Source organism: Carica papaya, chromosome 9, assembly GCF_054855325.1.
Source record: "Carica papaya isolate Zhongbai chromosome 9, ASM5485532v1, whole genome shotgun sequence".
In the NCBI taxonomy this organism is placed as follows: Eukaryota; Viridiplantae; Streptophyta; class Magnoliopsida; order Brassicales; family Caricaceae; genus Carica; species Carica papaya.
The window spans coordinates 7,482,081-7,503,933 of NC_142317.1; the positions used below are offsets into that span (position 1 = coordinate 7,482,081).

The window sequence follows — 21,853 nt, forward strand, 5'->3', positions numbered from 1 at the left end:
AGTTCACCGAAATGTAAACTACAAATTAATTAAATCTTGAGAAGATGCCATAAAACCTAAACTATAAAGCTTACAACTTTTGTTCTCTCTGCCGTTCTGTAAAATCAAGAATTTTGTGCAGGAGTAACAAAATTTTAACATTTTTTATACACTTGTTTAACAAAAATTTAATTCATTATTCTAATTCCGGTTACATTAAACCCAGTACGACCTAATAAATAAATTTTCTAAAATTTTTTTTGATTTATTACCAATGTAGCTGCTTTGGTGGATTCCAATTATCAATCCCTCATCTCGGCCACTTTTTCACCTATGTTCATTTCTACAAGCTGATGCAGTCAAATAACCAGCAGATACGGGAATATTGGAATATTTAGTGAAAAATAACAAGCGCAGACACAAACACGTTATAGGGGGATAAAAAAGAAAATCTCGGTACAGAAAGTAAAGCTTCAATATGAATTAAATCTTGATCCACATATGTTTGCCATGGGATTGACAACCAACAATTAAATGTGGGATTTGGGAAAAGGGAGTTATAATAAGCAGTCTGTTGATTTGCATCTCACTTCCCAAGTAAACGACGGCCGCGTTGATTTGCATCTCTGACCCGAAAATTCAGTACATCTACATCATCTTGAAGAAGATCCAGCCCTTTATTCTGCCTGTAATACCCACAAGATCATTATAAGCATAGATGTTTTCTTTTTCCACCACAAATGCATAAGATTTATGTACATATATATGTATATGTGGATGCGTTTTCACGAAAACTAGACTACCCAAAGTGTGAAACGCAGAAAGCAGCAGGAGAAAATGTATTTTTATGTGATCAAAAGAGTAAAAAACAAACCTTTCAATCTCAGTCCCCATGTCTACAGCCATGTCCTTCAGCTCTCCCAGTAGATCACTTAAATCTGAGAGTGCATCATCCTGCTTTGCCTTTTCCACCTGTTCAAACAATGAAAAACAACATCATGATGAGAACAAAACATGGGGAAATAACATTTTATGACCCTAAAAGGTAATACAACCCTGAAAAGATAGACTTTTTACACATTTAAAAAAACAGATCGTGCTATTCAAAAGGGATCATCCCCAAAATCTGATACTCAATAGAAAATGTTGTTTAAAGAAAGCGAAGCAAAATATCAACTGGAGCTCAAAGATAAAAGACAATTAAAAGGAAAAACCAGTAAGTTGCATTCAAGTTTAAACCATATATTATAGTTCAGAGATTAGCAGACCCATGTTCCAAACAAAACTGATATAAAATAACTCATTTCCAATAATGATCTTTGCTTTAGTAGAGATTTTTTGGTTACTAAAGACTAACAGATACCTCAATTTTCTGGTATGTATCTGTTGGTTCAGTCACTGGGGCTCGTGTGCTTGACCGTCCCTTTGGTGCTGAGTTCAATCCCAATTTTTCCCTCTGCTCCAAGTGGTTACCCCTTCTTTTTGGTGAATCATCTACAAAACCAAGCAAATAATTTTACACATCGTGGAAAAATGGAAACTAAATTGATGATAATATACTGGTTTTAGATATTAGACAATAATTAAAAATATAAAAAGAAAATGACCTCTTGTAATAACAGGACCGGTTATTGGACGAGTCTTCTTTGGCTTCCAAGTCTTCGAGAACATGCCACCAAGACTTCCCAGGAGCTTCTCACCCTGAAATCAGCACCGAACAATCAGCAAACTGGCTGTCTATTTACCAGATAAATTATCTGGGCAAAGCAAAAAGGAACAGTATTTTCCATGCAACCAGAATAAACTAATATGGACATATTTTTTCCCAACTCACACAGCTTGCTAAATTTAGCCAACGGTAATTCCAACTTCTGGTCATTCTGAAAATATCAACTAATAACAGCGCTAAGATGATGTTGTTGGAGATATTTCACAATTCTTTTTAAAGGTGAAAGTAAAGCACATTACAAACTTCTTAATTTACTTAAACGGAAACATCACTAGCATAATCAGGAGGCAGAAGGAGAAAGTTCAGCTGGGGGAAAGGATTATAACAAGAATAATCTGAATAGTCTTTTATTTTTTATTTTTGCTGAAACCAGACATAAGAATCATGAACATGATATGACTATAAACTGAGGAAAGCCACTTGCTACTTTTGAATTCTTACTCTTATGTATTAAAATTCCTAAATTAATTAAACCTACACATATTCAACTCAACCATAAGATTTTCAAACTGGCAGAATAAACCAGCTCTTAAGAAATCTTTGACCTGCTATGAAATAGTTTTGCACCCCCATAAATTTCGAAAGAAAAAGTAAGAAAAATGCATGCCAAGATATAACAAAATCTAACTGGAACAAGCCTAATAAACTTTATTGTTGTGGTTATTTTTCTGCTTGATAATTTAACTTGAAGAGCAAAAGACATACCCGGGTTAGATCATGATCAATGTCAGCAGCAGTATGGTGGGTCCTGGTAATTTGCTCACCCTGCTGATGTAATGTGACCAAAGTTTTTGTAGCATCTTCTCTTATCTCTTCTGCAATTTTCAGGCAGCCGTGAACTGACTTTGTAGTCTCTTCAGCCTTGTATGCAGCATAGTTCTCTAGCTCTTGCACTGACTGGTTCTCCAATCCTCCTGAGTCACGGAAACCATTCTTATACTTGTTTCTTTCAGCTGAGGTAAGTGATCGAGTAGAGAAAGAACTCTCTTTATCCACTTCACCATCAAAAGGGTTTGTAGCAACATTTTGCGCTGTCAGTGTTGGCTCAGAAGAGGTTTTTCTGTTTGGTTTAAGGTTTTGCTTACTCTCCACCTCATCATCAGAATCGAAAGGGTTGGAACGAGAAGAAACAGGATAGGCAGGATCAACTGAGTTATGTTTCTCAGCCTTCAATGGAGACTTCTTTAAGCCAAACATTCTTTGAACAATTCACTGACCAAACAATTGAATATTATTGAATACGAACTTAATCAATCAACTTGCCTGTCATGAAACAAACAAAAATATGCTGTGACATTATGTTTGGAGTAACCCTACAGAAAAGAGACAAAACCATCCACATTGGAAGTGCATTTACAAGAGAAACCCCTCAGAGAACATCAATTGTATATACAAATAAGAGAAATGAACATGGGGAAATTTGCAATAACCCTAAAACAGCAAAGGTAAGAAGGTGATTGAAAAAAAAATGAAGAAAACAGAGAAAAAATGAGTACCAATTATCTATAAAGCCAAAGGTGAAATCACCAAAACAACAGTTGAAAGACAACTCTCTTTCTTTTTCTTTAATTACTGAAAAATGTAGAAGCAAATACTGAGAAAGCCAAAAAACAATCAAAAGGGGGAAAAATCAGTATCATAACTTATATAGATCATGAACAAAAATGCAAATAGAAATGACCACATATGATATCCATCTAATCAGTGATAAATTTAGAGAGAACTAGAGATCAAAATTTTCAATCCTGAACTAACTAAAAATTATATCAGAACATGTCTGGTTTTCAGAGTTGACCTGGGATCTTTCTTCCCTGGACAGAAGATCCGGGACATGAAAAAGCATAATATTCACTCAGTTTTTGTGGGTAACCAAACACATAACCGACGAACAAGTCCAGACCAAACCGAGAGACAAACAGGAGGACCAAAAAAAAAGCAAAAACCCCTAAAAATATTAGCGAAAAGGAGAGTAAAAAGCTTTAAAAAGAAGCCCAGATAAAGATCAAAAGTGCAGATACAACACAATTGACGGGAACAAGTAGATTTTTGCTTGGATACCATGGAAGTACTGGTACGTGATGAAAAATAAGAATAAAAAAGGAAAAAATACGAGATGCCCATGAAAGGGCCCATAGAATCAAAGAGAAGAAACAGAATCAAAACAGAAAAGGCAAGAGTATACCTGAGATTTTGGATGTTATCAAAAAGCTCCAAACTTGAAACAGTTTGATGAATTTACAGAGAGAGAGAGAGAGACGAAGGCGGATTTTATGAGGAGAAGAGAGAAAGAGAAGAGGATTAAACGCGTCGAAGACTCAAGATTTAGTCTTCTTGAGGAGTAGCAAGCGGTAAGAAATTGTCAAACGGGTTGAGTAGTAGAAGAAGAAATCAAGAAATGTATGCTCTTAACGGGTATTTATGAATTTTAATTTTATATATATATTTAAAAGAAAATCCTTTTAATTTTTGGGTCCCAAGACAATTATATTTTTGTGGGCCCATGATTTTTTATCTTTAAATTTGAATAAATCATATTTCTTCAAAAAAATAAATAAATAAATAAATCATATCCCGGAGCCTTGTTGAGATTTTTGATTTTATTTAAATTTTGATTTAAAAGAAAAGATAAACATAACAATATTTATTTATTTATTTTTTAATCTCTCCATAAATTTTAAATACTAATTAATAATGCTGTCACAATGGTGAAATCTAAATGAGATAAATATAATTCTGAAAATAATTTCATGTGTTTTTTTAGAAAAATAAAACTGTTCTTAATTTATTGGTATTTTTATATCATTTCAAGAAATTAGTTAAGAAAGGTTTTCTGATGTGGGTGTGACCCAAACCCTATTGCATTATTTAATTTAATTAAGTCGGAAAGTGATATGGTTTTGGTAATTTAGATTTAATAGTGTATGGTTGGATTAAATTTAAATATATACATTTAATATTTTCTTTAAGAATATGTATTGAAATTGATTAGATATATTTTTTTAAAAAATAATATTTTTAGAATATTCTAAAATTAATTATTGGAGATTCAATGGGTTTTTTTTTTTTTTTAAAGAATATCATGAGGCTTGGATGTGTAGTTTTGTATGTATTTAATACATAAATTATGCATGAATATAATTTTTTTAATAATTAAAAAAAAAACTTAATATTAGTAATTTAAAATAAGTTTTTATCCATGAAATTATTATTTATCTTATGAATTAAGAAAACAATGTTACCATGGGATAAGAAGACCATTGACCTAGAAGTCAACTCAAGAACAGTAGTTTTGACAAGTTCTTTCTGAATATAAATAAATTTAAGATTTTATTTTACTATTTTAATAATTATTTTGATGGAAAAGTATTTTAGTAAAAAAAAATATAATTAGTTTCTTTCATTAAATAATTCAATCGTAGAGGAAATTTCCAGGAAGGTCGTTATTGTAATGGAAAATCAAAATGGTCTGTTTTTACTTCATAGTTTCTTAACCATCAAGGAATTACTCTACCCGTCTTTTTTTAATCCGTTACGATTTTGATCACAAGTTCAGGCAATCCTGAAAGAGAACTTCACAGAAATTTGAACATCACCAATAATATACAGTATACTTGACACACAAGACAGATTTCACTTTCTTTACACAAAGCTAGAAGCACTAGCTCTTTCTTCTGAAGAGATGTGAATGAAATGAAAAATCTTAAATTCACATCTGATAATCAGATATGAAACTCCTATAAATAGAAATACTGCAAGCATGTATGTCTCAGGCAGGTTCTACCAAGTATGGTTTTCAAGCTTAACCTTCCATTAGACTCTTGCACCAGAAGCCAACACTCAGTCCTTAGTCATGCAGCACCAACCTTGGTACATGAGACTGCCCCATGAGGTGCAATGCATCAAGCAGTTAACAAAATAGAGGAGTTTCAGTATCTAAAGCATCTTTTTCAATGCAACCTCCAGAGCCGGACCCGGGACATCCTTCAACATGTTAGAAACACAACACATCAAGGCTACGTTCCATCTGCATTACTGCACAAAACAATAAATTTTAATAGCAGAATTTAGGAAAAATAGGAATCTAGATGCATGCTGGCATTGTTCACGAGATGAATGTTAGCAAGTTCTTCTCATGTACCCAAAAACGACTGGATAAAGTTAGGGGGTAAAACAGCCATATCTTTTGTAAGGGAGAACTGCATTCATTTCCTACTGATAGCATTGTCAATCAAGAATGGACTAAGAAAGTTAATAGAGAAAAACCCATCTTTAGGAAATTACACAAAAAGACATAGAAAACATATTGATTGTATTGGAATCAGAAGTCAAAACATGTCCGAAGTAGAGAAGGTGAGAACAATGCAAACCTCTTATCAACAGCTTCCAGTTATCAATCTCCAGACTTCATGTTGATTCAATTTCTATGTTTCGTGAAGTTGCCCAACAGCAGAAAAGAATTTCTTCTGTTCCTTCTTAATCTTCAAAAATAAAAAGGAATCAGATTCCCTGACTTTAACAAGATCCTTTTCTAGATTAAAAAAAATTGCATGTTATAGAATTATCACCTGTGCCTCTAACTCAGCTATTCTGAGTAATGATGCTTGTTCTATGCAAGCTCGACGCTTACACTCCTCTTCAAGCAAACCTGTCATTTTGTATCTGAGTTCAGCCATTTCTTGCGCTAGGTCTTCTGCTTCTTCCTTTGCTTTCAATTTCTCCTCTCTCAATTCATCCTACTCAGTTGCACAATAAATATAGCCACTTAAGAAGAAGAAATCAAATCTCGAAACTCTACTGAAACATTGTGAAGCCAAATTTAAAATTGAACTCCAAGAAGATTATAGTTCCTTAAATGTGATAACTCATACCTTGAGCTTCTTAACATGAAGTTCATATTCACTCATCTTAAGAGAGACACTCTCCAACTTTTCCTTAAAATCTCCACCTGATGCCAGTACTAATGCCAATTTGGAAAGGACTGCATTCAAAGCTTCACCGCAGGTGCTTCTGAAAAATTATTAAAACAGGAAAATTATTAAAATCGTACTATGGTACAGCAGTACAGGTGAACTTTTCAAGAGCCAACTGAATATGATAGAATCTAAAGACACATAAACAAACACCTAAAAATGCATCACCACTCTTTCAACATTGATGTAATAAAAACTAGTTGTAAACTAGTTGGACAGCCCCTAAGCCCAACCTTGACAAGGATTTCTCATTGTTCAGTTCTCTCTGATTGAAAATTAAGTCCGGGATATAAGCTTTAATTAATAAAGACTGCTCAAATTCCCCTCTCCCACCTAAAACACACACATGCTCTCTTTTTTCGACAGAAGCAAAACAAGAAATCAACAGGAATCACGAGCTTCTGAATTAAAATTAATCAAGTTGACTTAAAATAAGCAATCAACATCCTAAAAGTCCAGTAAGATCCAGTAACAAAGAATGCAATTTTTAAGTTCCGACTTGCCTCATTTCTTCTGATATAGTCAGCTTGCTCTCTGTTTCCACCTCTGCTTTATCATTGTTTTCCAGCCATAATTCGATTTTTTGACAGAAAGCTTTAGCATTCATTTCAGATATAACAAGCCTCTGTCTCACCTCTTTGTTTTCTTCATCTAAATATTTAATGTTTTCTTGTGCATTCTGACATTTAACCTGAAGCTCTTCAATTAACTCACTCATCCGAGCTTTTTCTTGAACATTTTCTTCTTGCACTTTCTCAGATTCAAAGTAAGTCTGCTCTAGAGCCAGTATTTCAAGCTTCATACTCTCTATTTCACATTGGGACTCTAGTGATAAAACTGAAATAGACTCTTCAAGTTTCTCTATGCATGATCTTGAGTGTTGCAGCTCTACTTCTTTACTCTTGAGTTCTTGCACCAACTGGAAATTCCGAGAAGTAGATTTCCTTAGCTCATTTCTCAAGTGGTTAATTTGATCCTGTAAAATTTCCATGTCTGCTAACTTCGACTCAAGCCTCCAAACATGCTCACTTAAATAGTTTACCTCTGTGTTGCTCGCATTTAGTTGGTCTTGCAGGTAATCTGCGATGAATCATAAAAGCAACTAAACCTCAGGTCTAAAAGGTAGGCAGTGATTTACAGAGTACCAACCATTATTCATACACCTTCTAATATTATTAACTTACATGCGTCATGCCAACGAGTTCTTGGTAATGATCTTCTTGGGACTTGCCATGGAAGAATAACAAATTTATAGCACCAAGCATTAACAACAACAGAAAAAGACTTCCAATTTGTTTATGATTAAAATTGGAACAAATTCCTTTTACAAGCTCCCCCCAAAAAATGCAACCTGATCATTCTTTTATTAATTCAAAATTTAAATGTTAGTGCAAGTAACAAGTAGTTCTTTTTTTTTTTTGATGAAATAACTAACAGGTAGGGTCTAAATAAAATTCTGAAACTCAGTTCCTATCAGTGAAATAGGCTGCTAATACTTTATCCCATGAAAAAATTTACAAAAACATGGTTTAAGTTTGTTATATGTCTGGCGTACATATAATGAAAAAGGAAAATGCTGACAAAACGGACAAACAATAAGTTGACAAATTGAACGCCATTAGTTGCTAGCATCATATATCTTGTGTCAATATAGCTAAAGATAAAGTAATAATATTCTTAGCAAATGACTGTTACATTACCATGTATAACCTTAGTAAATGGCTATAAAATCATTACCTATTTCTTGAGAGCAGTTCTTGAGCTCTCTTTCCAACTCTTGGATGTGCTTCTTATCTTCTAGACGAGCTTCTGATAATGACTTTTCATGTAATTCCAATTTCTGCATTAAAAAAAAATGTGACCTTGTAGTTTTTCTTTTTAATTAATGAATGCCTACTAACCAAAAAACCAAGCAAACAAATCTCAAATCAGTTAGTTTACTCAAGGGATTGATATCACACAGCATAGACCTTTTAACTTGTCTCAAAATGATCATATTTTCTTATTTAAAGCCAGAATACTCCAGGGTTGTGAAAAGTGCAAAGTAAGAATTACCCTGATTAGTTCAAAACTCTGGGATTGTGACTCTCTCAACATATCCTTTTCTTTCCGTAGCTGCACCAAGAATAATGGAAAGGGAAAATAAGCACGCAATGAAAAGCACATAAAAAACATATTTCGTTCTAGACAGTCAATGAAAAAGGAATGCAGCTGGTATTTTAAGATAAATAAGAATCAAGATGGATAATCTTATAGTATTTCCAAAAAGAACTAGATAATTTTATAATATAAAATTTCTGACTTTATGACATGCATGTGTTACTGGAGGTCAGGTATTACGTATTTGGCACCAATTTTTCTAAAACTGTAAGTGTTGATAAATTGATGAACGAAATAGATGTATACTAAGGAGAGTTTCACTGCCTCAAAATTAGTCACCATATTGCAAGTGTTGATAAATTGATGCATGAAAATCCAATATATAACAAGGAGAGTTTCACTAACTCAAGTGGGTTAATAGCCAATTCTCAATACATGTTTTTCTAATCTTTGATTTAGTATACTTTTGATTGTGGAGGCCCCAACCTCAAGTAGGTCTTTAGCCAAGTTCATTGGGAATTAGGGATTATCCCAAAAACAGTTCAATAACCACATATTTTAAAAATAAAGAAATAATTTAGACAAACAGAAGACTCAAATGGAATCTGTGAAACACAGAACAATATAATAAAGTTTATTATCATGAAACTTCGTAGCATTTCATCTTTGTATCAGATAGTTCATTTTCTCTTTAATAAGATTAATTAGCGCCCATGTGTTTTAGAAATGTATCAAATAGTAACATGAAATCCCAATCTTTGTTATATTTGACAGACCAATATGTTTTGTCAACTGCATTTTGGTCATTTTTCCATTTGAAGCTTCTCCTCTCATTGTCAGTTACTTATCCACCTTTCTCTTCTTCTCTGCTTTTCATTTACTTAACTAAATACACAAATAAGGGTGCTACTGGAAGCTTTTTAAAAACCTATAAGATACAAAGAGCTGTTTGATACACATATGAAAATACAAAAGAAGGATTATAAGCTTGGGGTTCGTTTCTCAACCAAAATTATCATGATGCAAGGAAAGATGATAAGCATATACCTCTCTGCATCTTGTCCCAATTTGTAAGAGTTCCTCAACATCAAAAAAGTTATCGGCATCACTCCTGGAGCTACTACTGGATCTAGTTGACATTTTACGTATGGAACTTCAGCACTGCCACAGACATACAACAGGATTACCTACCTGTATTAACATATCAAAAGATTGTTCATTAAAAAAAACCATTCAAATCAGAGTACATGACATGGAGATGATGTGATGCAGCATAGGAGTTATCAAGAACAATATATGCACTAATCATTAAAGAACATAAAATTTTGGCATTTTTACAAGCAAACAAAGCCATTAGTACATATTGAACCATTGTTTTAACAACTACCAAAATGTAAAGTACTAATACTCGACTGTTTTACTCAATAACCAAGTTTTAACAACTATAACAGTTGATGGCAGTGGCAGTCAACTGCTGTACTTTGGAAATGGGAGAACAGAGATGTTATTTACATGCCACATGAAAATTTGTTTATCTAGTCTCTATGAAAATTATGGTTTCCCCATACGTACTACCAGGCACCAAAATTTCTCTAGAACACAAAAACATAAAGCATCCATAGACTATATTCGTCTATCTATCAATCCAAAACAGAAGAATTATGCTACTAATACAACAGAAGAACATTAAAAAAAAAGTTCTAAAAATGGCAACAGGGGTTTGGTCCAATTGACAACATGATCAAACCCACCATAAGAACTCCTGAACTAAAATCAAAACCAGAACTAAGCAACCGCTCAAAAAACCGAGTTAAGCAAAATCATCAGTTTCTGATTTTCGCAGGATACCGAAAAAAAAAATCTTAATAAAATAGAAAATTAGACGAGTATTAAATAACAACAAACAAAAAAGTAACAAACACAAATATAATAAAAACAACCTAAACTTATAAAGTCTTTTCCATCTTCTAAAGGAAATGAGGACTAAGAAATGCCAAAAGTTTCCGTGCAGAATATATTCCTAAAAATCTTAAAGGGCAAAAAAAGCCAAATCATACACGCATAGTATATCTAAATGCTCATATCGAGATGGTGAAAAGGACATTAACCTTTGGAAGATAATCGGAACCTGGTACCTGCAATCTTTCTTTGATTTCAATCGAACAGAGAGCGTTTCTTCTTGAGAGATTGGGTTTTATGATTTTAACCGGAAGATTTTTCAAATTTTATGTTTCTTGCTGTTCCCGATAGCCAGCTGCCAGCGCAATCCAGTTTTTTTAAAGGAGAAATGGGTCCGGCTCGAGTCGGGTCGGGTCAATATCAATATGGAGCCTAGAAGAACATACCTGACCCGAAATTAACACTATGGGCAATAAAAAACGTTAGTTTCATTTGAAAAAAAAAAAAAAGAAAAAAGAAAGAAAGCAAATTTCATTTTCTTAAGCAAAAGATAGGAATTTGTACTTCTTCCTTTACAAAAGTTCAATTGGTATATATATGTAATTAAAAATATATATATATATTTTTTAAAAAAAGATAATTATAGATTTTTTTATTTTTAAATGAACTAAAAATGTAAATTTTTTTTACAAATTGTGAAAATAAAAAAAAATGATGCAAATTATTTATCTTGTTCTATAAAAAGTTCGTAAGAGATTTATATATATATATATATAAATTTTGTGTAATAACATTTTTTGGGATATTATTATAATTTTTTGAAGGCATTGCTTTCTATTATCTTCAGTTTGGGGAAATGTTAAATCAAATCCCATGTCAAGGTTTGAATTGAATTAAATTTCAGCACCTAAACTGGATTGCCTATTTAAATTGCATTTGCTTCTTGTGAAACCAAAAACTGAGAGATACTTGTTCTAATATTCAATGGGCAAAATTGGAATCTGGAGAACTTCATAATGCATCTCTTCCTTAATTCGGAGGTGAACAACGATACGAAATTCAACATGACTGCATTCAAATAAATCGGACTAAAAACAAAGTACGGATAGCATTTATATTAAAGATTGAATTGTTTTAAATTTAATTCATATTGGATCGAATCGATTTTTCTTTTTTTTATCTAATTCAATTTAAAATAAAATGCATGAATTGTTTTTTTTTAATTTACTAATTGAAAAAGTAGTAAAAAAAAATCAAATTAAAAATTTTATTATATTTTTAGTTCAATTCGATTCAGATTTTACTACAGATAAAAAGTTATAAATTCATAATTAACCATAATATAAACTTTTATGATCTTTATTTTTCAAAAAACCATTTTATACATTGAGATATCATATTAATTTTAATAATAATTGAAGAAAAATTATAGGGAATGATTATTTATGAAGTTAAAAAAATAAAATTTTGCCAAGTTAGAGTAGTCAGATTTTGTAAATCTGCATGCAATCATGCTAGAGATTATGGTTCATAGAATTTAGCACCAAAGATGAAGTCAGGTTTTGGGGAACTTGCTCCGTACGTCTGGAATGTTATTATTGGTATATATTAACCTTAATGAAAATAAAATAGTAAAATTATGTATTACAATAAAGTAGGATTAATAAACTTCTAAAAATCAGTTTCAGAAATTGAAAATTAATGCTTACTGAATAAGTTTACAGAGACACAATTCGACTTGTTTAAATTTTTAGCTAAGTTGGTTAAAAATTAAAAAAACAACAAATAATTATTTTTAAATTAAATATTATATATATTCCGATCTAATATTTCATAAATTTCACTATTTAATATATATATATATATATGCATGCTTGATTAATATTGTTGTTTAATATATTTACAAAATTTAAAGAAATTTAGATTTTATTACCTTATTCTTTGACCCTTGCTCAATTTATGGAAACTTTTTTTAACTTATTTTTTTGGTATTTACTCAGTTTATTTCACTATTATATATGTATGTGCGTGTGTGTAATTAATATTTTTATTTAATATATTTACAAGATCTCAAAAAATTTAGATTTTAGTTAATTTATTCTTTGGCATTTGCTCATTTCCTTTAAATTTTGCAATCAATTTGTTTATTGATATCTGTCATTTAATGTATTTACAAAATATCAAAAGACTTGAACTATTAACTTATTTTTAAGTTCAAGTTTACCAAGTCCACTTACATCCTTCCTCGGTTGGTATAATTCAACCGGTTCCATCAATTATAGTGTTTCAAATCGATGATCTCTTTGACTATCAAAATTTTTTTTTAACTGAACCAGAATGCTTTCCCCTAATTATACTTTGCCATTCTTGTGGCTTGTACCTAGAGTTCCACAATAAAAACAGTAGAAAGCAGATGATTTTGGACATGGGTCAACTACAATTGGGCATATAAAACGATCCTAGGAACCAGATAAAATAATTTCCTAGCCTTTTCATTTTCATTTTATGGTATTTCTCAACTAATGTACCTTTAGGTAGCAACAACTGATTGAGAGTCAACAATTCCTCCATGTTTCTTCAACATTGCTGCATGCTTTTGCCCACCAACATGAGAATTATACACCGTCTGGCTATTGCATACCACATTGCATATAGTGCATACTTTGACAGCACTAGCTGATGTTCCACCTTCCATGACTTTCCGTTTCTTTGTCTCCAAATTTGCCTGAGTCAATGCCGCTCTCTTACCTTTGTTGGCCACTGGATTTTCTGCTGGTCCGATAATTTCGTTCGTTTTAACTTCGGCAATGTTTGAGGTGGAAGAGCATATTTCATTTTTAGATTTTTCCAATTTCTCAAGGTTCTTCTGATGTTTTTTTCCCAGCAGGTGTTTCGTGTAGACTTCGGTACTATTACAGTTGATCTTGCAGACGTCGCACCATGAAGATTGAACAAACTTGGGTTTCTTCACTCGATGTCTCCAACTGCTGAGATTATTAACTTTGACTGCACCGACAGGAATTAATCCCGCCTACATGGTAAAGAAGGAAGATATTTTATTAATTTTGAGGATAACCATAATCAATGAAGAAATGATGAATGCAAAAAAGTATATATGAATGATGCAACAGAGAAACTTAAGATTGTTTCGGAGCTGCTGGCTATATACATCCATGTATAACCTAAGTCCCAATAAAAAGATATTATTTGTTAGTAGTACTAGGTAGGAAGAAAAAAAGTCATCACTCAGAAGGGAAGCAGAAAAAGAAACTTATCAATGGAAAAGGTCAGAATAAATTTTCAGAGTTGGCTATATAAATCCATGTATAATACAGATACCTATATACCAAGAAAAAGGAAAGCATAGTTGGAAAAGGAAGTAAGAGATCTAAATGTATCAGTGGAAGAGGTTCTAATTCACCTGAATAGCATGCTTCTTTCCAGCTATATGTTCATTGAAAACTTCCTGGCTATTGCAAGTAACATTGCATATGGTACAAACCCTGACCGAATCAGTTGTTGCACCACCAGTTAAAACAGTATGTTTTTCTACTTCCAAACCCTGGACAGTCTGTTTTTCTACTTCCAAACCCTGACGAGAAGCCACATCAGAAGTCCCAATAATCATTTGTCCGACAACACTGCTTGTCTGGCCAGCCAAGCTTGTGCTACTGGTTGTGCTAGGTTTATTTTTAACTTGCAAATTCTTCACATGTTTCTTCCCTGTCACGTGTTTATCAAAGACATCTTTGCTATTACATACAACATTGCAAACCTCACACCAAACCTTGCCTTGCTTCACTGTGCTTGTTGAGACACCATTCTCCAAGGCCTGATTTGCCCAGTTGCTGATTCCCAAAGAGTTCAAACCAGTATGCATTAATGCTACCTGCAAATCACAAATCATAAGTTTCACTTTTCTCAGTATTGATGGCAAGAGTGGTACCAGTAACAAACCGGTAAAGTAAACAACTGCAACATCTGCATTTAGAACATTAAGGTTGCACATAGTTAATTTCCCATCTAATTCCCACTCAATCTTGAGTTCTACCTAAAAAATTGTTTAGGCTTTGTTTGAAATAAGTTCAGAAATAATGTAAAACTCGTTTGCAAATCTGCACTTCGTTTAATTAGGAAAATGTGCCAATTCTGTTAGGACGACAAAAGACTGAGTATATATGAATTTTTATGTGAAATTAGAATAATAAATTCCAAATTACACTATTCTAATTCCATATGAAAATTTTATCTTCTAATGGAAATAAGCCTGTATTTGCAAATAAATTACACCCGAATACTAGATTTATTCTAAAGATAACCTTACTGTTTTTCAATGACCAGCAACTGCACCTTAAAGGATTCAATTCCTGCATTTCTTACTACCTAAGGAATTTCAAACGGGAATATGGGTAGTAACTCATACAAAAGAAATTATAGTATACGAAATAAATTATGTCCTAATTATGCATATCAATGCTATATGAAAATTAGAACTAGGAAAATAACTGTGAATTAAATGAAAAATTAACCAAACCCAGCATAAATGTCTTTTAGTAACCATATTTTTAAAGAAAATGTAATATCCAGTAGAAGTAATGTTAAATTCCCTTTGTAGAGCTTTAGCTGATAATATGCATACTACAGAAGGCCCCATACTGTTACTGCTATCCCATCAAGGAACCTTCAAAATTGAAAATAAAGAAGTATATTCAAGTAGGTAGTTGGAACTTCTGAATTTATTAATACATAAAGCAAAATTGAGCAGATGAGCAAATGGACACTAAAAAATTGAGCTGTTTGTTTTGACAGAAACTGTAATCAGTCCACTAAAAAAGAAACAATTCAAATAGTACATATGCATACATCAAAATAACTAACATCCTCTTCATCAATTTCAACAATATCCATTTTAATCGCATTTCTCTTTTTTATCTAAAAAAAAAACATCAAAATAACTAACATCCTCCTTCATCAGTTTCAACAATATCCATATCTAAAATGCAAGAAAAAGATTGCAATAGTTTACAATCAAACAAGGCTAACAAGCCTGCAAAAATCCACAACAAAATACTCCAGAAAAAGAAACCAATACCACTTAAACAAGCATAATTCAGAAAGGGAACAAACAAAAGAAGAAGAAAAGCAGCATCAAAGAAGCACTTACAGCATCATATCTAATGGCTTCAGCCCCTCCAACCAGCCAATTCCGAGAACCCGCATTTAGGTCCTGGAAGCATTGTGTTGATGCGGCAGACGCAACATGGGCTAGCGGGTGCGTAACCGGGTTAGCATAGGTTTCTGTTCCGGGTGGGCGCAGAACTTGCTCAGCAGGAGTGAAAATCGGTAGAGAGAAAGGTACGTGAGGGTTAAGATTAGGGGTATAATGCGTCGGGTAAGAGAAGTATGGCAGAGATGGCGGTTGCTGTCGAGGATGGAACATTTAGGCTGTCGTGATGAAGAAAATCTAGGGTTAGGGTTTTCGTACAGCGTGTTTCTCCTTGCAGTAAACGCTCAGAGTCTCAAACACGATGTATTTGGCCGTCGATTGAAACACTCAAGAGTCTGAGAGAGAGAGAGCGAGAGAGAGAGAGAAAGAAATGGTATTTTGGTACAGAGAGAATCCATCCAATTAGCGGAAACCGGATGATCCGAATCGGAATTCAGATTTTGGGTTGGACCTATTGGATCAAAGGGTCGGGATGATACTGATCGGGTTTCAGATTTTGTATTGGGCCTATTAGATCAACGGGGATCCGGATCGGGATTCGGGTTTTGAATTGGGCCTATTGGATCAACGGGTCCGTTTCAGAATGGATTCTTTAATTTTTCATTTAGTGAGAAGATTTTATAATTTACTTAAAAATTAAGGCCTAAAAATTTTAGTTTTAATTTCCACCAAAAAGTTTAATTTCTACATGATATTTATAAAAAAAATGAAATTTATCTTTCACTATTTAATAAAGTCACAATAAATAAGATGGAGAATATATTTTTTAAGATCTTTATAATTTATAATTTCAATTTCAATTAATTGTTTGAGATCTCAATTTTAACAATTTAAGAATCTTCATCAAAAATAAATACGAAATGTAAATTTCTTATGAAGTTGTGAAAAGCCAAATATATATTTTCCTCTTTATGTTTCGGTTGGTAAAGTTATATTTTATTCATTTATTGAATATAAAAAATAAAATTGCAAGTACTTTTTTATATGGGTCATTGTTACAAATACATATATATATATATATATATATATATATACATGACTATTAACTCTACCACCAAATCGGGTGGTGATGATTGCAATTTGTTTGAAAGAAATTTTGAATTGAGTTAAATAATTCCACGTTTGAAGACCCAAATTTCCACCACCCAATTCTTTTTATTTGTAAATTTCTAACACCAAATTTGTAATGCCCAAATTTAATTTAATATAAATTAAATTAATTTATAAATATAATTTTTTAATTTTTTAATTTAAATTTAGTATAAAAATGAAGGAAATTTGATGGATGATGAAATTGAAAATGATTTTGGAAAAAATGGGAGAAAATTTGGGTTATGAGAATATTTTTGAAAGAAAAATCGAAAAACGGTTGTCAAAATACAATTTAAAAAACTTGTGCCATGTAAGATGCTCAGTCAACAGTCCTAACGAACCAGAACGCGCGGCGTGGCAACAGACGTTGACACGGTGCTACGTGGAAGGCCATGTGAGCGATCCGCGTGCCCGCAATTAAAAGGCCCAGTTCCTGCGGGCACGGATGGCCTGGATGCGTTCCCTTCCCAAACATGATCGGACGATCAAATTTAAACGCAATCAACAGTCAAGATCTATTTTCTATTTAAATGCGATCGAATAGTCCAAATTAGATCGCGAAAGACGGCTTAGATTTACTCCATATTTAATTGCGATCGGACGGTTCAGATCAAAAGCAATAGACAACTCAGATTAAATGGGGATAGACATAAATAACCCTATTCACACCAAACCCTAACCATAGCCGCTAGCACCCTTGCCGGAGAAGAAAATCCGATCGCCGGGAAGGAGAGTCGTCGCTACTTCCGACTGCCAAAAGAGGTAAAAATTTTCTTTTTTACTTGGAATTCAATTTTAAACACCCCCATAGCCAAATCGGAGCAAAAGAAACAGCCAATTGACCGAAAATCGTGGGTAAAGCCAAGCGATGTCGTTATGGGAAATTTCACAAAATGTCTTCGATGAGATCCTTTCTGATTCTTGTTCTGCATAATTTTTTCACCATTGTGATCAAAGTTTCCTTCTCTATAGGCTGATTGGAGCAAAACACTCAATCGCAATGTGAGCCGGAGGAGCCACCGCACTGGAGAGCCCCGTCGCTGGTGAGTTTTGATTTTTTATATTTTTTCGGCCAACCGAGGCCCTTTAACGTATTTTCTCGTAGGGATTGATGCAAAGTCGACCGAAAACAACCGACTCGAGGTGAATTATCTCGCGGGTAGTGGTGGCGTCGCCGGAGCACGACGGAGTTGCCAAGCTAGAATTTCAGAATTGGCCAAAAATGGGTCTTGAGACTGATTTTGGATTTTTTTGGGGACATTTATAGATACTCATAGCGTGTTTTAATTTCCGAAGAAAAATTCAAGAAACCCGGAGCCGCCAGTAGGCGCAGTCAACAATTTAGCTTTTTGATAATCAAATTGAGTAAGAATCCCTCACTTTATTCTCTATTATGGAATTGAAGTCTAAATAAATGATAATACGGTATTTTTTGTAATTTAAAAAATATTTATAATTAATTATGAGTTATTAATGAAGCCAGAATCAGAAATTATCTATTGCTGATTCTGTTGAATTATTTTACAGTTAATTGCATGACAATATTTCATTGAGTGATTTTATAGTTTTGAATGCATGTATTATTTGATTTATGTGAATACATTGAATTGGAAAATGGAGACTAAAGAAAAATAGAAAATTGTGTGATTAAGTGAATGGATGAAACGGTAGCCTTACTGGATATCCTAGGAGATGGTGGACGGACCGGGTACAATAGAGAACTTTACTGTGAATGTTATCTCACACCAGACGGGGTATCGAGACTTGGTAATTTGGTGTTCATACTGGACGGGGCATAGGGACGGCCCATTTCACCCTCATACTGGACGGGTATTGAGGTTTAGTAATTTGGTGCTCATACTGGATGAGATATGAGGACGACCCATTAATTGAGAATATTAAAGGAAGTGGTTCACGCGTAGCGGGGACATCCTTATGAACCCCTATGGATACCAACAGCCTAATTGTAACACCCAAATAAAAATAAAGATTTTATTTATTTATTTTTATTCTTATTTATTTATTTGAATTTTTTATTTAATTTAATTTAATTTAATTCAATGAAAATAATAATAATAATAATGATAAAATTGGGTAAAAATATTATTTGGATTTAATTGAAATTGATTTTGGGAAAAAGGGGTGAAAATTTAGATTCTGGGGGTGTTTTTGAAAAGAAAATCGGAAACCGGGAGTTAAAACATAATTTAGAAAAGTTGTGCCACGTCAGCACCATGTCAGCGGCCCGGTCAGCAGCCCCGGCCAACCAGAACGTGCCGCGTGGTAAGGCAACGTTGACCAGGGAACGAGCCACGTGGGCGATCCGACGACCCAGATCCGTTCCCGTGCACACAGACAGCCCAGATCAAACGTGCGCACGGACGGCCCAGATTCTCGCGCACGGATGGCCCAGATTCAATCAGGCACGGACGGCCCAGATTGCATCGCGATGAACGACCCAGATTCAATCTTGATGGAGCACGGCGGAGCTGCCGTGCCGGAATTGTGATATTGGCCGAAAGGGGCCCTAAGTCTAATTTGGGATTTTTTGGGACATGTGCAGGTACCAGTAGTGCGTTTCAGTTCCCCGGAAAAAATTCAGGGAAAATTAGGGACAGCCTGTAGGGGCACTGTAGAGCCATATTCAGATCCCGAAACAAGTAAGGACCTCTCACTCTATTTCCTATCACGGTATTAAAGCTAAATAAATAATTAAACTGTACTGTGTGACTTTATAAATGTATAATTGATTAAGGTTGCCAATGGAGCCCGAGTCTGATACAGTGTTGGACTGTTGTTGTTTGAGTTAATTTTCAGTATTAAATGCAGCATGATGTTTGATGTAATTACGTTATAGTCTCGTATGCATGAATCATGGTTTCTTTTATTATAGTTTATATTATGATGAACCCGATACTGTGTTGTCTTGTCTGGTGTCCATTACTGGTTTACATGTTGTGTGTGTTTGAATGATTGAAACCAAGAAAAAGGGCAAAAAGGTTATGTGAATTGACAAGTGGATAATGTGGACAGCTTGACAATATATCTTGGGAGATGGTGGACGGACCGGGTCCGTAGGGAACCCTACCGGGAACGTGGTCTATCATACCGGACGGGGTATGGAGACCTTATGTGTTTTGGCGCCCATACCGGACGGGGTATGGGGACGGCCCGTTTCACCCTCATACCGGACGGGGTACTGAGGTTCATGGTTTTGGTGCCCATGCCTGGACGGGGTATGGGGACGGCCCTGGAATCAGGTTGTAAATATTAATGGTTCACGTGTAGAGGGGACCTCCTATGGATCCCCAGGGATACTAGTAGGCTGGTAAAAGAGGAAATCTGTTTTCTGATGATTGAAATGTAAAGGTGTGATATATGTTTTGTTATAAAGTTCATATGATTTCATGATGATGATAATGTTATTGCTTTCATATATTGTTTTATGGATCTCACCGAGGTAAGTGGACAATAAAGGTTTTTATGTTAATAAAAGGGTTTATTATAAATTATGCTCCATTGGTCTTTTTGTGTTTTCTACCCACTTTTAACTCCGTGGCGGTGAGATAGTGTGATGTCTTTACTGGGCTGGTGTAGCTCATTCCTTATTTAACAATTTCAGATCAGGAAGACATTGTTCCCGAGCCCGTTCCGCAGGAAGACGACGAAGGGGACACCTAAAGACTCCGTAGTTATATTTATAGTCCTTATTTCAAGTATCTCTTTTAGTTAGTTTGTTCTTTTATATTTTGAGCACTTTTTTGGTTTTTGTGTAAGGGATGTTAATCAAAATTTTTATTACGCTTCTGCATTTGACATTTTTAATACACATATTTCATTCTAAATTTCCGGGGTCATTACAGTTGGTATCAGAGCCGCGTTCCCCGGACCCATCCCTTGCACTATAATACTTAGAGAAATATTCACCGATAAACCGTTACTCAACCATTTCTTATGAAATGCAGGTGCATAGAAATGAGGAGAGGAAGACCCCCCCTAAACCGAGCGGCCCGGGATAATTCTCTTCGGGAGGATGTAGACAGGCTATTTGAGATGATGGAAGGATTCATAGCTGCCCAGCAAGGGCGAGAGGAGAGAAGGGAGTTACCCAACCCTCCTCTACTACCGCAGGTTGAGCCTCCGCTACAGCAGGCTGACCCCGAGCCACCCCGGCACGAGCTTGCTCCTCCACAGTACCACCCGGTACCACTACCGCAGTACAACCCGGTGCCCCAGCCACGGTACTACCCGGCACCGCCACAGCACGACCCAGTGCCCCCAGTATATCAGCAGGTGCCACCACAGGACCCCCCAGTCTATCCCCAGCCGGGTCCAGTCCCTCCTCCACGGGACTCCGCTCCTTCCTTGATCGACCCGGGCTACATAGAGAGGTACAGGAGACTGAACCCCTCCACCTTTGCAGGGGGATCCTCTTTTGAAGAGGCCGAGTACTGGCTGGCGGAGACTGAGAGAGCTTTCAGGATCTTGGGAGTAGTCCCTGAGTAGAGAGCTGCCCTTGCTTCCTTCATGCTGGTAGGGAAAGCAGGACGTTGGTGGGAGCTCAAACAGGCCACCCTGCCTACACCAGTCACTTGAGAGCAGTTCCTAACGACCTTCTATGCGGAGTATCTCCCTGAGCACATCCGACACTTAAAGGAAACAAAGTTTGTTCAACTGGTTCAGGGAAAGATGATAGTATCAGAGTATGCTTGTAAGTTCCTCGAGTTGGGCCGATACTCCCCGGAGACATTGATGGATGAGGGCCGAAAGGCCAGGAGATTCTAGTCGGGTCTCCGCCCAGAGATCAGGCAACACTTGGTAGTACTAGAGCTCAAGACATATTCAGTAGTCCTAGCA

The 21,853-nt window shown here is 34.8% G+C and overlaps 2 protein-coding genes across 4 annotated transcripts; both read right to left on the bottom strand.

Moving 5' to 3' along the window:
* Positions 1–436: 436 nt before the first annotated feature.
* On the bottom strand, positions 437–4,032 carry LOC110811172 (SNAP25 homologous protein SNAP33-like). 3 transcript variants are annotated; one of them, XM_022037583.2, is made up of 6 exons: positions 3,891–4,032; positions 2,414–2,971; positions 1,587–1,680; positions 1,343–1,473; positions 854–951; positions 437–665 (listed from the first exon to the last, which is right to left on the bottom strand). In XM_022037583.2, the coding sequence occupies exons 2-6, from the start codon at positions 2,903–2,905 to the stop codon at positions 566–568; spliced, it is 915 nt and encodes a 304-aa protein (XP_021893275.1). In that variant the 5' UTR covers positions 2,906–2,971; positions 3,891–4,032; the 3' UTR covers positions 437–565. The 3 variants fall into 3 exon arrangements, with proteins under 3 accessions (XP_021893275.1, XP_021893276.1, XP_088067714.1); XM_022037584.2 differs by having other exon boundaries at positions 2,414–2,920; positions 3,891–4,031; XM_088211588.1 differs by lacking the exon at positions 3,891–4,032 and adding an exon at positions 3,504–3,618.
* A 1,236-nt stretch (positions 4,033–5,268) lies between these two features.
* LOC110811141 (uncharacterized) lies at positions 5,269–16,309 on the bottom strand. Its single transcript, XM_088211614.1, has 11 exons — positions 15,842–16,309; positions 14,099–14,566; positions 13,211–13,708; positions 9,826–9,933; positions 8,734–8,793; positions 8,416–8,518; positions 7,182–7,758; positions 6,577–6,715; positions 6,274–6,441; positions 6,076–6,186; positions 5,269–5,740 (listed from the first exon to the last, which is right to left on the bottom strand). The coding sequence occupies exons 1-10, from the start codon at positions 16,115–16,117 to the stop codon at positions 6,130–6,132; spliced, it is 2,454 nt and encodes an 817-aa protein (XP_088067740.1). The 5' UTR covers positions 16,118–16,309; the 3' UTR covers positions 5,269–5,740; positions 6,076–6,129.
* Between the last annotated feature and the right edge of the window lie 5,544 nt (positions 16,310–21,853).